The sequence below is a fragment of the Larimichthys crocea genome, chromosome IX (genome assembly GCF_000972845.2).
Source record: "Larimichthys crocea isolate SSNF chromosome IX, L_crocea_2.0, whole genome shotgun sequence".
Classification (NCBI taxonomy): domain Eukaryota; kingdom Metazoa; phylum Chordata; class Actinopteri; family Sciaenidae; genus Larimichthys; species Larimichthys crocea.
In genome coordinates, this window is record NC_040019.1 from 582,929 (window position 1) to 599,870 (window position 16,942).

Sequence of the window (16,942 nt, forward strand, 5' to 3'; positions counted from 1 at the left end):
TCCAAACAGACAATCTGCAGCTTTGACAAACATGTTGAAGCATATATTTGTGCAGAACTTAAAGTAAATTTACTGCATTAAATGAAGACGTTTCTAGAACTTTAATACTCATAATTCTGCTGAATTTGAGTATACATATTTAAGAAGAGTAATGTGATTTTTCACACATGCAGCTCCACGGCTCCACCTAGCTGCTCAGTCCCAAACTACAAACTTCTGATAACTCAAACAGCTGAAAGAGACGCGTGAAAATGGGTTTAAAGAACCAAACATGATCAGGACCTCTCCACTAATCTCCCACATCTAAAGATCATTAATCCAAACATCTCAAAAGACCTTCAAACAACACTTCATGGCAACTCTTCCCTTTTCAGATTAAAATAAAAGAGCTGCAGTAGATACCTGGAGAGCCTCTGTGCTGTTGTAACGCTGTATTTACATGCAGGTAAACTCAAAGCCTGCTCCAAAGGGGACGAGAGGACCCACAGCTGTTGGTTTATGGGATCAGTGTAAATTATGGTGAGGGGTATAGACCCCTATGGAGACTTTTTTAACAGAAAGGCATGAAGGGTAATGCAGACGGGAGGGAGGAAAGGGTTTTAGCAAAGATTTAGAAAATCCAGATTAAAGTTTTTGTATATATGTATCTGAGTCCAGATTAAAAAGTTGTTCATAATTACTGTATTGGTTTCAAGTCCCTTAAATTTGAATAGATAGATAATCCATGGTTCCTACGCATTAAACATTAAATTCAAGGACTTTTAAGGTCTAATTCTCTCAAATTCAAGGACCTAATACGCTCCAGTTTCCCAACACATCGAAAAACAACTAGGAAAAAAAGGGGAAACAATCTCATGGGTTCACAAACCTCGTTAGTACAGTGGCCAGTATATCCACCTGTCAGGTGGAAGACCAGGGTTTGACTCCCCGACGAGGTGATTTGACCTTTGATTGTTTCCCTTTTTGGTTAAGTCGCTTAAGCATGAGCCAAATGACTAAATGTAAACCATCACACCTTCCATATCACCTGACTTGTAGTAGGTCTAATGAGTTTTTCAATCAATTTTTTCCCTAGGCACTACATTATTCTTCATTATTATCATAAAAGTATAGTAAATCCCTTGTTTTTACAATGATTATATATAAAAACTTCTAAAAAATCTATTAAATTCCCTCATTATAATGAAAATATATTACATTTTTGGTTATATCATGAAACTATATTTAATTTTTCATGATTATCATGCATACAGACTGGTCTGCTGGTGCGGTCAGAACAACCTGGAGCTGAACATGCTCAAAACTGTGGAGATGACGGTGGACTTCAGGAGGAGCCCACCCATCACCATAACCAACAACGCTGTGTCTGCTGTGGAAACCTTCAGGTTTCTGGGATCCACAATCAAAAAGGCCCAGCAGACGTTGTACTTCCTGCGCCAGCTCAGAAAACAGAACAAGAACAGACTCCAATGGACAGTCAGGACTGCAGAGAAAATTATCGCCGTCAGCGTGCCCTCCATCCAGGACTTATACCTGTCCAGAGTCGAGAAAACGGGTCAGGTAACATCTCTGCAGATCCATCACAAACTGTTCAAACTTCTCCCCTCTGGGAGGCGCTACAGAACTATGTACGCCAAAACTACAAGGCACAAGAATATTTTTTTCCCTCAGGCTGTCACTGTGATGAACAGCTAAAACATCGCCTGTGTAAGATCTGTAAATGATAAATTATTTGTGTAACTATCTAAAACATGAAGGGTGTTTGTGATGTGATGCTGAGAGAGATGTTGGTCTATTTATAACGAGAGATTCAAGTTTCAAGTTTCCATTGTTTCACTAGCATTGAATAGCAATAAACATTGCACAGAGTTGACCTCAAATAATAATTTACTCTTTTTATCTTCTGTAACTTCCGTCTGTTTTTATTTGTCATAACTGTTCTCCTTCCCTGTCCTCCTCCTTTCCTGTCATCTTTATATTTTCCACCCCTCTTATCTCAACTCCTCTCCCGCCGCTCAGAAGTATTGAAATTCCTCCAGCTTTGACTGCCACTCCGATCTGCTAAGCCGTCGTTTTTTATTGTTCAGACCTTTTTTCTTTTCTTTTTTTTCTATCCTGGGACTAAAGCGGGGGAGCGCTCAGGCTTATCAGCAACTCCTGTAGTGTTGTTTTTAAGCCCTGCAGCGGTGTGATGATTAGACCTGGACGAAGGTTAAATATTTTCTGGTGCAAGAGTTTCTCAGGCCCAGTGAGTTTTTTCCACATACTGTGTATCATTCACAAGTGGATGTGTTTGAACAGTTTAAGTTTCAGGGGCCCCACAACAAAAATATAGTTAGGTTATGATTTATTTGCACACAGAGAAGAAGTTGTAGGGCAGATTTGAGCTCATTTAAAACACCTGAAAGTCCAGGTGAGCATTGCAACAATACGTCCAAGTCCCTTTTCATTTCCCCAGGGTATAGTACAATAAATGCAAAATACATAAACATACAGTATATCTATGTTTTCTGTTATTGTAATCAAAGATGGAGAAGTGCCTCATGTAGAACCAGCGTTTAGTTTGTCCATTCTGGACTACTGTAGAAACATGGTGGACTCCCTGAAAGAGGACCCGCTGTGTCTGTAGATATAAAAGTCTCTTTCTAAGATGACAAAAACATAAAGATTGTTATTTTCAGGTGATTGCACACTAATGAATGCATAATTATTCACATTATATTGTTTTTATCATATGCTATGTATATTTCTCTCTAAATCTGTATTCATAGTATATTATTTATAGCATATATATCTTGTATACTCAAATATTTATTCTGCATATATTATAAATATACTATACATCGTATCATTTATAATGTGTACATACTATATATTGCAGTTATGTTCATATGCACATCTTGCACAGGTTAAATATTTAACACATTTGTATGTGTACCTCTATAGATACATTATTATTATATTATATACTGTTATTATCTATCTATATATCTTTAGTTACAGTGCTGTTTAAAGACAGTATCCTTTAAATGGTTAATTGCTTACATTTTTTACAGTGTAATTAATTTGCATTAATATAATGAATGCCTCACAGAGGCCTCAAAGTTTTTATTTATTTTTTCTTATTATTTTTTTTATTTTATTTTATTATTATTTTTATTTTCACAGAGGCCTTAAAGTTTTTTTTTTATTTCTTATTTTTTATTTTTAATTAAATTTTTATTTTCACAGAGGCCTCAATGTTTTTTTTTTTTTATTAAATTTTTATTTTCACTGAGGCCTCAAAGTTTTTTTAATTTTTTATTTAATTTAAATTTTTATTTTCACAGAGGCCTCAAAGTTTTTTTTATTTTATTTTATTTAATTTTTATTTTCACAGAGGCCTCAAAGTTTTTTTTAGTTTTTTTTATTAAATTTTTATTTTTACAGAGGCCTCAAAGTTTTATTTTATTTTTAAATTTAATTTTTATTTTCACAGAGGCCTCAAAGTGATGAATGACTTGTTATGAAATCTAACAGAGATGGGGCGTGAGCTCTTTCTTTGTTTTTACGCGTTTCATTGGCTGTGAGCACACACCGCGGGCTCTGATTGGTCGATTCTGCGAGAGGAAGGCGGGACAAAAAAAAAGCCTCCTCCCCAAAATGTCCGCTCACCGCCGCGCTCCGTCTGTTTGTATGGAGCCAAAATGGCCGCCGCGGAGCTCCGGTTGCCGCGCTCGGTTCTCCGGTGGGCGTGTCCCGCCGCGGAGCTCCGGTCACATGACCCGCGCAGGCAGAGCCAGGCTGACCAATTCCAATATGGTGGCCAGCCTGGCAGGTCCACGGTTCCTGTTGATGGTTTTGTTGTTCTGCGGGATCAGGTGCGGCGCCTGCAGCCGCGGAGCTCCGCTGGTTCTGGGGCTGAGACTGGAAGACCCGGCGGGTCCGGTGTGCATGAAGGATCGGATCATCTCGGCGCCAGAAGGAGCCACGTTCACGCTCCGTCTCTTCGGGACTGATCTGAATGGAAGCTGGCCGTGGGTGGCGTTCGCTGGGGCCGCTGGGGCCGCTGGGGCCGCTGCGGGGGTCGGGAACACGACCGACCCGTGCGAGAGGGAGTCCAACCGCAAAGAGTCCGCCTTCCAGGTGACGGGGGACGGGTTCACCCCGGATAAGGACTACAGCGGGTTGGTAACGGTGGTAGTCCGGCAGAAGAGCATCTCCTCCGGGGGCAGCCTGCAGAACTACTCCCTGTGCGTGCTGCGCGGGGGGAAATGGGGATCCGCGGGCCCGGACAAGCTGCGGGTGATCCCCGCCACAGCTCCCCCGGCTGACTACATCCCTCCGTGGGGTCTGGCCGTGCTGGTCGTGCTGCTGCTCGTGGTGTGCGCGGTGCTGAGGACAGTGAACCTGAGCCTGCTGTGGCTGGACCCTGTGGAGCTCTATGTGCTGCACAGCTGCGGGTCCGAGGAGGAGAAGCGAGCCGCCAAACGCCTGGAGCCGATCAGGAGGAGGGGGAACTTCCTGGTGAGTATCTGAAATGTTAAAAAAAACAAGTTGAATATTTCCTAGATGTGAAACTTTCTTTGTTTCCCACCCCCCCTCAGACGTGCTCCCTGCTGTTCCTGTGCGCCCTGGGTCACTCGGTCCTGGGTGTCCTCCTGTACCGGGCCCTGGGCTCCATCCTCTCCGCCGTGTTCACCAGCGGCTTCCTCATCTTCTTCCTGGCCGAGCTGGCTCCTCACATCCTGTGCTCCGGTTACGGCTTCCAGCTGGCGCCGGCTCTCACCTGGCTGGCCCAGGTGTGCATGGTGCTCACCTGCCCGCTGTCCTGCCCTCTGGGGCTGATCCTGGACCTGGCTTTGAGGAGGGACATCAGCACCTGTGGGATAAGAGAGCGGGCCATGGAGATGATCCGCACGAGCGTCAACGACCCATACAGGTAAAACAAAAAAAAAAGTCCTCAGGTGAGATCCTGGTTCTGTTAAAGCTGCTCCGTCTCACACCGGGTCGTGTTTGTGCAGCGAGTTCGTGAAGGAGGAGTTCAGCCGAGGGATGCTGCGCAGTAAGACGGTGGAGGACATCCTCACCCCGCTGAAGGACTGCTTCATGCTGCCCAGCTCGGCCGTGCTGGACTTCTCCACCATGTCTGAGATCATGCAGAGCGGATACACGAGGGTGCCCATCTACGAGGAGGAGAAGTGAGTCTTTATACGTAACACAGACCGGGACGGAGACGGGACGGAGATCCTGTTCATGTTCTGTAAAATCAGGATCAGGCTGGAGGTCAAAGTGAGACGTTTGGACGTGTAGGCAGCATTTAAACAACTGTGTGTCGACATAAAACAGGTCCTGACTGCGTCCCGACCGGTTTACTGCAGATGTATCTGTGTCTGCACGGTGAAATCTTAATATCGGATTGCGGCGATGGAGCGGGTCAGTGAGGTAGGAAGGGGGAGGCGGAGGTTCTGGAGGACAGGGGTGACGTGGTCACGGGTGTGGGTGAGGAAGACGTGCAGCAGAGTTTTGCATGTATTGGAGTTTATTTAGAGTTGCAGATGGTGTTGAGGATGCTGCTGCTGCTGTCGATTGTGGAGGTGATGAAGGTTCAAAGCAGAGGTTAGTATCCAAGGTTGGGACTGTGAGGGGATGGAGACAGGGCGGAGGTGATGGATTAACGCACAAACTGACTTATTCTAATTAACTCTAACAAAACCTGAACATATTCATATTCACTATCAACGAAAACGAACAAATATTCAGATTTTAGAAGCTGAATTTTGGCAACAGAAACAAAAACATTCCTATTTTCAGGTGATTAAACATGCATGAAAACATAATTATGGATATTATATTCCATGTCTGCCTTATAGCATCTTACACACTGCACCTTTTAAAGGTCTCCGCGATAATAATGTAAAGGTGGATTCATCTGATTTCAGCGCACTTCTTCTCTCTCTGTCAGCTCTGTTAAGTTTCTAACCGACAGCGTCGTCCTCCGTCTCTACGTGACTGATCCCGAACAATGATTAAATAACGAGTAACCAGCGATGAAGGTCACATGTCGACTTTTTTTTGTTTTTAAAGGTCAAAAGTTAAATTTAAGATTTTTTAGGAACAGCACGTTTAACGTGTAAAGTGTCTTTTTATTATCATGATTATTATAAAGCAGATGTTTTACGGGTTCTTCATCCTATCTGCAGCCATGAGGCGGAAAAACATCGAGCAGTTCAATGTTTAAACTCTTCACCAGCAGCAGAAAGAACCTGTCATTGTTTAAACCTGCTTGCATCTCCCTCGTGTTGGTTTAGCGTCCTATAATAACTCATAACAAAACAGTGTTTACTCAGTGCCGAGTGGTGGATTAGGTATTTGGCATGTATACATGTACAATCATCGACACGTGTTCCAACTCCTCAGGTCCAACATCGTGGAGATCCTGTACGTGAAGGACTTGGCTCTGGTGGATCCGGATGACTGCACCCCGATGACGACCATCACCAAGTTCTACAACCACCCGCTGCACTTTGTCTTCAACGACACCAAACTGGACGCCATGCTGGAGGAGTTCAAGAAAGGTGAGGCGGGCTGAATGAAGCCTGGTTGCTCAAACAAGCCACCTGTCAATCAAAGCGTCCACGCTCTTAATCCTGCATAACTTTAAGCCTTAATATAATGTGAACAGGTGAGTTGTATATAAATTCACCCTCAGTACAGTTGTCATGAACGGGGAAATTAGCTACAGAGACCAAAACTGTTTTTTGTACCAGGCTGTAAACATGTTTATTTCTGCTGTGAAGTTGGACATTTGGACATGGAGACTTATGGAGACTGACTCACTTCTGGAGCCAGCCTCAGGTGGACGTTAGAGGAACTGCAGTTTTTGGTACTTGTGTATAGCTTGAGGCGCCTTTTTAAGTGTCTCGCTGTAATTTTTAATCAAACAAACGGAAAGAAATGGAGCATTTATTGGGGACTATTTTCAGCGGTGGATTAATACATCATATTGTTGTTTTTTGTCTTTTCATGAGGATAAAAAAAACTGTATTAAGACCAGACATTAATATTTATGATGCAGTGATGTCCACACAATCACTCCTGCTCCTCTGCTTACCAATCAATCATTCTGCATAACTTTAAGCCTTAATATAATGTGAACAGGTGAGTTGTATATAAATTCACCCTCAGTACAGTTGTCATGAACGGGGAAATTAGCTACAGAGACCAAAACTGTTTTTTGTACCAGGCTGTAAACATGTTTATTTCTGCTGTGAAGTTGGACATTTGAACATGGGGACTTATGGAGACTGACTCACTTCTGGAGCCAGCCTCAAGTGGACGACAAGAGGAACTGCAGTTCCTTCTTGGTCATAACTCAAGTCAAGTCTTGGCTCTCACTTGATGCACATATTTTTAATATTCAGTGTGATTAAGAGCGTGGACGCTTTGATTGACAGGTGGGTGTCTTCATTTGCATAAATCTACATGATGATGCGCTCTCGTCCTTTCAGGAAACTCTCACATGGCCATCGTGCAAAAGGTGAACAATGAGGGCGAGGGAGATCCTTTCTACGAGGTGCTGGGATTGGTCACCTTGGAGGACGTCATCGAGGAGATCATCAAATCGGAGATCCTGGACGAGTCCGACGGTTACCGTAAGTTTAGTTTAGTGACGTGTTTGTCTCTTTGTCGCCCTGATGTGTGTGTTATTAAACCGGTCCGCCGTCGTCCCGCAGTGGACAGGAAGGTGAAGCGCCCGCTCGCGCCGCTGGAGATCCCTCTGGAGCCTCGCAGCGCCCACGAGGAGTTCTCGCTTTTCAAGCCTCCCGAGGGAGAACCGAAGATCCGGACGTCGCCACAGCTCCTGCTCGCTACGCACCGCTTCCTGTCCAGAGGTGAGTGCGATCACCTGTAATGATCGTGTAACTCAGCTTCATAGCAGAGGCTGAATCAGACGTGTTTGATGTATCCCGTGTCTCCAACCTTTCACCCCTGCAGAAGTGGAGCACTTCAGCCCCGGACGGGTGTCCGAGAAGGTTCTGTTCCACCTGCTCCGTCACCCCAGCGTCAACCAGGAGGTGCACTTTGACCACAACAACCGGCTGAGCGCGGGTCACTACCTGTACACGAGAAACCACCCGGTGGATTATTTCATCCTGCTGCTGCAGGTACGGCACCGAGTCAGAGGCTTGAATAAATCTAACATAAGATTTAAAATCGATTTAAGGTCCGACAAGTCGTCATTTACGAACATTTCCAACTTGACAGACTTTAAAATGTTTGTCAAGGCTCCGACTGGAAAGTTTGTGAATTTAACAGGAGAAAATAAAGGCCTTGAAAGATTTTGAGAATCGACATCTGTTCCTTAAGTTTGAGATATATTGTTGAACACAGTCCGACTTAAACATCAGATTCAAGGACTTTCCAGGCCTAATTCAATCAAACTGAAGGATAGTTTGACATGGATGATGGATGATTACTGTTATAAAGTTCTCTGTATAGTAACGGTACTTGATCGTGATCTGTGTTGGGTCCTTGAATTTGAGGGAACTGGTCCTGGAAAGTCCTTGAATTTGATGTTTGAGAAGGTGTGTGGTGACCCGGTTGTTGACATCAACATCTGGTTTCCACTGGAAAGTTTGTAAACTTAATGGAAGAAAATCAAGGCCTTGAAAGTTTTTGAAAATAGACACACTGAATTTAGATTTTGTGCAAGAATAGAAATGAAAGTTTTGATATTTTCTTTTCTGCTCGTCCTCGTGTTGTTGCAGTAATTGACTTTGATCTGTGCCCTGTTGGGTCCTTGAATATGAGGGGACTTGGGCCTGGAAAGTCCTTGAATTTGATGTTTTAGAGGGTCTTTATTTAAATCTAAATATTTTAATAAAAGGTGTCCATGCTTCCTGTTTTGTTTTTTTTTTCGTCCTCAGGGTCGCGTGGAGGTCGAGATCGGCAAAGAGGGGCTGAAGTTTGAGAACGGAGCGTTCACGTATTACGGCGTGTCTGCGCTGACGCTGCCATCCTCAGGTGAGACGAAGAACAGCAGGAAGAAGACGAGCAACAGACTTTATGATTAAACATGAGGCGGGAGTTACAGATTCCAGCTGTGAGCCTAAAAATGCTCCTGTGTCCTCGTTAGAAATTATTGTTTTCATCATTGATTAATCATGTCACATTAAATATTCAACTTACAGCTGCATAAAACAGGAAAGCAGCAAATTCTCACAATCGTGAAGCTGGAAGCAGAAAATATTTAATTAAACAAACAGAAGTAAACAACTTAATTGATGATTGATATGGTTGGATTTTCTGTGGATGGATCAGCTGACCTGATCCATGTGAAGTCGGTTATTTGTCGGTATCGCATAAAATATTCTGACGACTTCCAGCGCTTTTCCCTGCTGTGTTTACATAACTGAGGTTTATATAAGTCGTGCACGTGGCTATAAAAAGGACACGCCGGCATGGCTGAGGTTTGCAAGATATTGTGCTGACTGTGTGTGTGTGTGTGTGTGTGTGTGTGTGTGTGTGTGTGATTACAGTGCACCAGTCTCCAGTGTCGACCCAGCGTCACTCCCCCAGGGATCCCTTCGAGTCAGCAGAAGCTACGAGTCCATCCAGCTACTGTCCCGACTACACCGTCCGAGCGCTCACCGACCTGCAGCTCATACGGGTGTGTACATGTGTGTTTGTGTGTGTTGATTTGATTGTTGTTGTGACTCCACCAGCGGCGCTGCACACGCCACATCAATCGTCACAGAGCAGGAAGTCAGACACAGAGAAGCCGGTAATTTTTCAAAATAAAACTCCCACACAGTTGAACTGTGTAGCATATTTACTCGTGTTAGATGCACTTAAAGGAAGGAAAATGACCAAATTTCTGACCAGAGTTAACAGAATCTGGTTCCGATCAGTATTCTTTAAATATGTGGAAATAAACACACGTTCTCTCCAACAAAGGCTCAAACACTCTGACTAACACGTTTATGTCATAACCAAAACGAACAACACAGACAAAGAATAGATCTAACCGAGCCTTTCTGTAAAAAGAAGTCGACCAAGGCCAATAAAATGGGCTCAAAGACACATGCGACACACACAAGTTGTGCCAGAAATTTGACTGATTGCTGTAAAATACAACATTAATGAATTAAAAAAACTTTTTACTGCACTCTGAGTACTTGCGCTGTCCAAATGTGGCCTAAAAGCAGCACCAACAAACATTTGTACAAAATCTCAGACACGAAAAACAGAGTGTGAGGCGCTCCGGCGGGTTGTGACTCCTCTCGATCTTCCAGTCCATCTACGTGACGACCCTCAGCTTTGGTCACGAGCTTTGGGTGGTGACGCAAAGAATGAAATCGTAATGAGCTTCCTCCGCTGGGTGGCCGGTCTCAGCCTTAGAGGTCGGGTCAGAAGCTTTGGAGGTGGTTTGGTCTGTTTTAGGATTGGAGGTGATTGAAGGAGAGCACAGGGCAGAACCAGAACCACCTGCTGAAGGGACTACATGGCCCATCTAGCCTGGGAACACCACGGTATCCTCCAGGAGGAGCTGGAGCGAGCCCAGCTAAACCTTTAAAAATGCATGGGCGTACTTTCACTGTGAGGTTCTGATTCGTGTCGTTTGTCCCCGTAGGTGACACGTCTGCAGTATCTGAACGCTCTCATGGCGTCACGGGTCGGTCAGAGTCCAGATCCTCCTGAGATTAAGATCCTCCCCAACAGTCAGACCAAGCTGCTCAACGACAGAAACACCACACAAGGTAGCGTTGGTCCCGGAAACATTTCTTCCTCACGTTGAATCGCACTAAAACTTTTTGTCTCTGTGGTGTTGAACTGAAATAATTCTCTCTCTCTCTTTTCTTTTCTGTTCCTTTCCTTCCTCGCGTGCCTCCTTGTCTCCTCAGAGTTCCCCGTGAACTTTTCATTCTTTGATACTATCGAGAACTACTGTTAGTACTTGTTTATTTTGCATGAGGTAAATGAGACGCAGCCTTGTCTGTGGCATGACAGCAGACTGCTACACACGACACAAGAACACAAACACACTGATCTGTGAAATAGCGTCAAACTCTGTTTTTCGTCGCCTGTGTGTGTTTTACGAGGCTCCTTCCTGCTTTTTATTTATTTATTTATTCATTTATTTCCTGCAGTCATCTCTCTGTTTGTTTTGCATGTCTGTTCGCGTTACATCCCTTCAAGCGTACGATTTTAAAAAAGAAAAAGAGACGTGACATGAGATGGCGCAAAAGTGAGAGAGCACAACGAGCCGCCGGATGTTGAAATGTAAACGGACTGGACGATAAAAACCTCATTAAAGGATACTTTACTTATAGTTTACATGTTTTAGTTTAAGTCTAAATATAGTTTAAACATTTATAAGCTTACTTGCGTCACCGTAACATAAGTTTCATCCATAAAAGTTTTTTTTTTAGCTTTTAAACTCTGCTGTGTTGCCAAAGCTAAGAGGTTTCCACCCTTTTATGCTAAGCTAAGCTAACCACTGTAGCTTCATATTTATACAAACATTGGTACTGATCTTCTTATCCGACGAAAAACTATTCGTTTAAACTAGGACCAGGCTTTCGTGTTTTTACGTTAGCTCGAGGCTAATAATAAAACGCAACTGTCCGTTAAAATATGAAGCCACAACCGAGAGACGGTTAGCAGCTAACAGCTAGCCTAGCTCTAGTCAAGTATAAAAATTACTACTTGTGATAATTTACTAGCCAGGCTAGCTGTTTTGCTGTTTCCACTCTTCATGCTAAGCTAAGCTAAATGTCGAAACTCCATATTTAACGGAGAGTGGTGCTAATGTTAAACTTCAGTAGCCTCGTGTTTTTACGTTAGCTCGAGGCTAATAATGAAACGCAACTGTCCGTTAAAATATGAAGCCACATCCGAGAGACGGTTAGCAGCTAACAGCTAGCCTAGCTCTAGCCAAAGCTCACCAATACTTGTTAGTTTTGTATCAAGTATAAAAAGTATAAAAATGACTACTTGTGGTAATTTACTAGCCAGGTTAGCTCTTCACGCTAAGTTAAGCTAAATGTCAAATCATTCCATCTTTAACGGACAGTGGTGCTAATGTTAAACTTCTTTTAAAGCTAGGGTCAGGCTCTTCAGTAGCCTCGTGTTTTTACGTTAGCTCGAGGCTAACGTAAAATAAAATATGAAGCCACAGCCGAGAGACGGTTAGCAGCTAACAGCTAGCTTAGCACTAGCCAAAGCTCACCAATACACGTTAATAACTTTCTTGTTAGTTTTGTATCAGTATAAAAAGTATAAAAAATACTACTTGTGGTAATTTACTAGCCAGGCTAGCTGTTTTTGCTGTTTCCACTCTTCATGCTAAGCTAAGCTAAATGTCGAAGCTCCATATTTAACGGACAGTGGTGCTAATGTTAAACTTCTTTTAAAGCTAAGCTCAGGCTTTCAGTAGCCTCATGTTTTGTTACGTTAGCTCAGGGCTAACGTAACAAAACAAGCCTTAACTGTCCGTTAAAATATGAAGCCACAGCCGAGAGACTGTTAACAGCTAACAGCTAGCCTAGCTCTAGCCAAAGCTCACCAATACACGTTAATAACTTTTTATTAGTTTTGTATCAAGTATAAAAAGTATAAAAATGACCACTTGTGGTAATTTACATTAGCACCACTGTCCGTCAAATGTAGAGCTTTGACATTTATCTTAGCTTAGCGTGAAGAGCTAGCCTGGCTAGTAAATTACCACAAGTAGTAATTTTTATACTTTTTCTAGCTTTGGCTAGAGCTAGGCTAGCTGGTAGCTGCTAACTGTCTCTCAGCTGTGGCTTCATATTTTAACGGACAGTTGCGCTTTATTATTAGCTTCGAGCTAAATATGGGGCTTTCAGTAGCCTTGTGTTTTTTTTTTTTTTTTTTTACGTTAGCTCGAGGCTAACGTAAAAAATAAAATGCAACTGTCAAAATATGAAGCCACAGCCGAGAGACGGTTAGCAGCTAACAGCTAGCCTAGGTGAGAAACGGCCTGAAAGCACCTGACAAAGTGCGAAACTGTACTCTAATTACATGAAGTCAAGTTACCTTTCTTCTGTAATCTGATTACATGTAATCTTCTCCGTCTTTCGTGCCATCTGTGATGTCATGTCCTGTCTTTTTTTCCTTTTTTTAAAAAATACCCTCCGTCACTTTAACACCCTGCTGTTGTTGTTGTTGTTGTTGTTGTTGTTGTTGTGATTACCTCGGCCACGATGACGAGCTCTCCTCTCATTGGTCGGGTTTCCCACAGGTGGCAGTAGTGCACAGGAGAGCTCCACAGAAGAGGAGGCTCACGGGTAGTTGTGGTTCTCTCTTCCCCCAACCCCACCCACCATCATCCACCCCCTCTTCTTGCTGTTAAAGACCTGCTCCAACCAGAGTTTAGATTTTAGTTTTGTTTTTATTGAATCATCTATGGCTGGAACGTAGTTATTGGACGAGACTGGAGTGATTTTTATTTGTTCTGTTAGAGCCACACGTCTCACCTCCACCCCCATTCCTTTATGCTATGTGCTTTTCTTGAATTCCTATGTTGTTTTATACACTTTGGACTACATATGTATGTGTGTATATACATATATATATATAAATATATTATATATAAATACATTTTATGTTAATTTGGCGGTGCCTTTCTTCCAAGGTTTAGCTTTTCGTACTAAACTCTGCATTGCCATTCCTCACTTTTACCTGTCTGGGTGCCAAAGCTACATGTTTATTATATGTATGTGTGTGTGTGTGTGTGTGTGTGTGTGTGTGTGTGTGGAAGCATCCGTCCGTTTGAGACATTAAAAACATTAAAAAGTTGGTTTAAAGTGAATCCACACGTTAAATTTAAAGCCTCTTTTTAAGAAGCTGTAACGTGCGTCCAGATTTTCATTCCTGTAAAAAGTCGAGGTGTGTTTGTTTGTGTAGCCGAAAATGATAATTTAAACTTTCACTGTTCAATGGTTAGTTTATACTTTAAATCTTAACTTAGAAACGACGTACAAAGTGGAGCAACCAAAAAAAAAAAAAAATGAGGGAACCTTCAGACAGGATCATTTGCTGCAAGATTGTCTGTTTGTGCTGAACGAAACCGCTGTGAAACAATCAGAAAATAACTTTATTTCTCAGATTAACCAACTTTATTGAGGCCGGCGCTCACTCCCACCCTCATTCACTGTCTGTGTCGCTCAACCACTGCTGTCTCTTGCTCTCAAACCATCCGACGCAAATCAAAATCAAAACTTCTGCGTGTCTTTGCAATGTAAATTTCAGATTTTTAGAAGCAGCCTCGTGCGTCACTGCGTTTGTAGCAGCCAAAAAAACGAACGAAAAACCTGCTGGATGAAACGTGAATTTCATTAAACAAAGAAGCAACTGTATTAGTCGATAAAATCACTTCAAATCTAATCCTTGCTGCTGCTCTTCTGTGATTAATAAACTGAAGCTCTTTGGGAGTTTGGACGGCACCTTTTAGGGAAAAACAGATTTAGGACAGATGGGTGGTTGCTCTGTATACTCAACTGTAGATCAAAAGTGGTACAAGATAAAACAAGAAGGAAATACAGACATAAGAAGACTTCAGTTGTTAATTGATTAAATATATGAGCATTAAAAACTGGTGCGTGGATTCATCCCATAGTTTAACGTCTATATATTCGGCCCGGGAGCTTCTTGTTTGTCATCCTGAGTCCTGTTAACATTCCAGTACATGTTCATGTTTTATCTGTGTATGATTGTGAGTGCGTGAGCTTCAATATTTCACTTGTACATGTCAGCAAACAAGCATCCAGCCTTCACCGTAACTCATATTGTACGCCAATAACCTAACATGCATTTTAAGCGCCTGTCAGTCATTGTTGCATGTGTGTAAACACGTCAAATATGTCAAAAGAATGACCTCTAAATAACTTCCCATCCTCCCCTTGTGTGTATTTGTACATTAATATATTAATGATGAGGAGGGAAAGTGGAGAGGTCGACTTGCTCTGTGAGCCGTTTGACAGTAAAAACAAAATCAGTGTTTTTTTTGTTTTGATTTTTAAAGGATCGGTTTGAATTTTTTGTTTCAAGTTTAAGATTTTAATGCAACACTCACATGCCAAAATATACTTTGAGGAAGTCCATACTGGCCTGGAGCGACTCCATCGTGGTCGACCACCCCAGAAAACACTTTGTTTTGAGTCTACCGACGCCTTTTGCCAAAGCTAATATAAGGCTGAATTTTTCATACTGGGTATCTCCATGCTGGGTTTCAGATTTCTGCTTCTCTTCATCTTTACAACCTAAAAACTAACCCCAACCTAGTCCCCAACAAACCCAACCAGCAATCCTGGGGGAATAGTGGAGAAACACCAACAAAATATTAATTATTAAAGTACCTACCAGGACGTATTTCTCCACTGTGCCTCATCATGGGAAACACATGGCAATGGGTCTTCAGTTTGTTTATAAGGACTGGATGAAAATTGGTCACCGAGTGCCAAAAAGTTTGAAGATTGCAGAAAGTCTGGAAATCGAGATAACGTGACGTGACGTACGATAAGACTGTGTCAAAAAACAATAGCCAAAAACTCTTAAAGTGAAAAGCGAATTGTTGTTAGAATTTTTTTTCAAATTTAAAACCTCCATTGACTAAAAATGAATATACAAAGAGTTCTACAGACGTGTGACTATGGGGAACGGACCAAAACAGTGTTGCGGCTGCGATATGACATGTACCTGGTGGGGTTTCCTAGTAATGCTCCACCCAAGTTGCAATTCAGTGAAGAAGAAGAAGCAGTAAAATGTGCAATGGGCAAGTACATAGTGTACTACATATAAGTGGATCAATGGAAGTATCCGAGCCCCAAGTATCCTATACATACAAGATAATTTAATTTGTTTTCTCGAGATCTATGAGTTATCTTTGTCATTGGTTGAAAGATCTCAAAATATTTAAACATGGACATAATTAATTCAAGCTCTTGAGATGTGCTTAGGGCTTCCGTAGACACAGTGTAACTTTGTCTTATGTACTCACGTCACGAGGGGATTTCCTCACAGTCAGTATGTAGAGTATCGTATTAAAACGGAACTTGAAGGAAGCCGAACCGAACCTTTCAGCAGCAGCGGGGTTTGTTTTTCCGATTCTGCACGTTACACATCATTTAGTCTTCTTTGCATTTTGATTCCATTTGTGTGTGTTTTTTTCGATTCATTCAGTGTTATCACTCTCGAGCGTATTCCAGGAGAAAATCTCTGTGATTCTGAGTAAATATTTTTCAGCTGTTTTTGTTTATTTTGTTCTGTTGTGATTAAGTTCATTTGTTTGGTATCAGAAGACTGAATGTAAAAAAAAAGAAAAGAAAAGATAATCAATTCTTTGTGCCACTTGTACTGATTGATTGAGAGAAATGTTGGGGAGGAGTGTTTGATGATGATGATGATGACGATGATGTGGAGAACTTCGTATTAATATATGACCGCTTAGATAGAATATAATTTGAGGATGTAGTTTATAGGTATCCGGTCTCAGTTTTCAGGTACAACACTGTTATTATTATTAAAAGTTGAACTAAACAGTTTAATTACTTCCTCTTTATGTCCGGGTTACATTTGTATAGAACTCGATTTTAATTTTATTCTTCAGGAATGCCGCTGTCGTTTTTTTGGGGGGTTCATTGAGACTCCATCGCATTTAACACTTTCAATAATCAAGTTTCTTAGGAAATAAACTCAATCCTGTTCTAAATGTGGTATTTTTGTTTGACTTTTCTCTTACAACACGTAAAAAACTATCACAAGACACAATGATATTTATATTTGTTTTTTCACAGGAAGAAAATGCTTCAATCAAGTGATGTATAAAACCTCAAAACTTAAAACTTAAAGGTCCAATGTGTCATTTTAAAGGCTCTATATACAGAATATGTGGGAAATGTAGTTCAATATTAATAATTATGTTTTCATCACCTGA

General features: G+C 42.0%; 1 protein-coding gene across 2 annotated transcripts; it reads left to right on the top strand.

Moving 5' to 3' along the window:
* Positions 1–3,578: 3,578 nt before the first annotated feature.
* Positions 3,579–16,717, top strand: cnnm3 (cyclin and CBS domain divalent metal cation transport mediator 3). 2 transcript variants are annotated; one of them, XM_019278719.2, is made up of 12 exons: positions 3,579–4,506; positions 4,587–4,921; positions 5,004–5,180; positions 6,400–6,557; positions 7,491–7,634; positions 7,716–7,874; positions 7,978–8,147; positions 8,910–9,006; positions 9,522–9,652; positions 10,616–10,742; positions 10,887–10,957; positions 13,250–16,717. In XM_019278719.2, exons 1-11 carry the CDS (start codon positions 3,643–3,645, stop codon positions 10,934–10,936), a joined length of 2,412 nt encoding a protein of 803 aa, XP_019134264.1. In that variant the 5' UTR covers positions 3,579–3,642; the 3' UTR covers positions 10,937–10,957; positions 13,250–16,717. The 2 variants fall into 2 exon arrangements, with proteins under 2 accessions (XP_019134264.1, XP_019134263.1); XM_019278718.2 differs by lacking the exon at positions 10,887–10,957 and having other exon boundaries at positions 3,582–4,506.
* Positions 16,718–16,942: the final 225 nt, after the last annotated feature.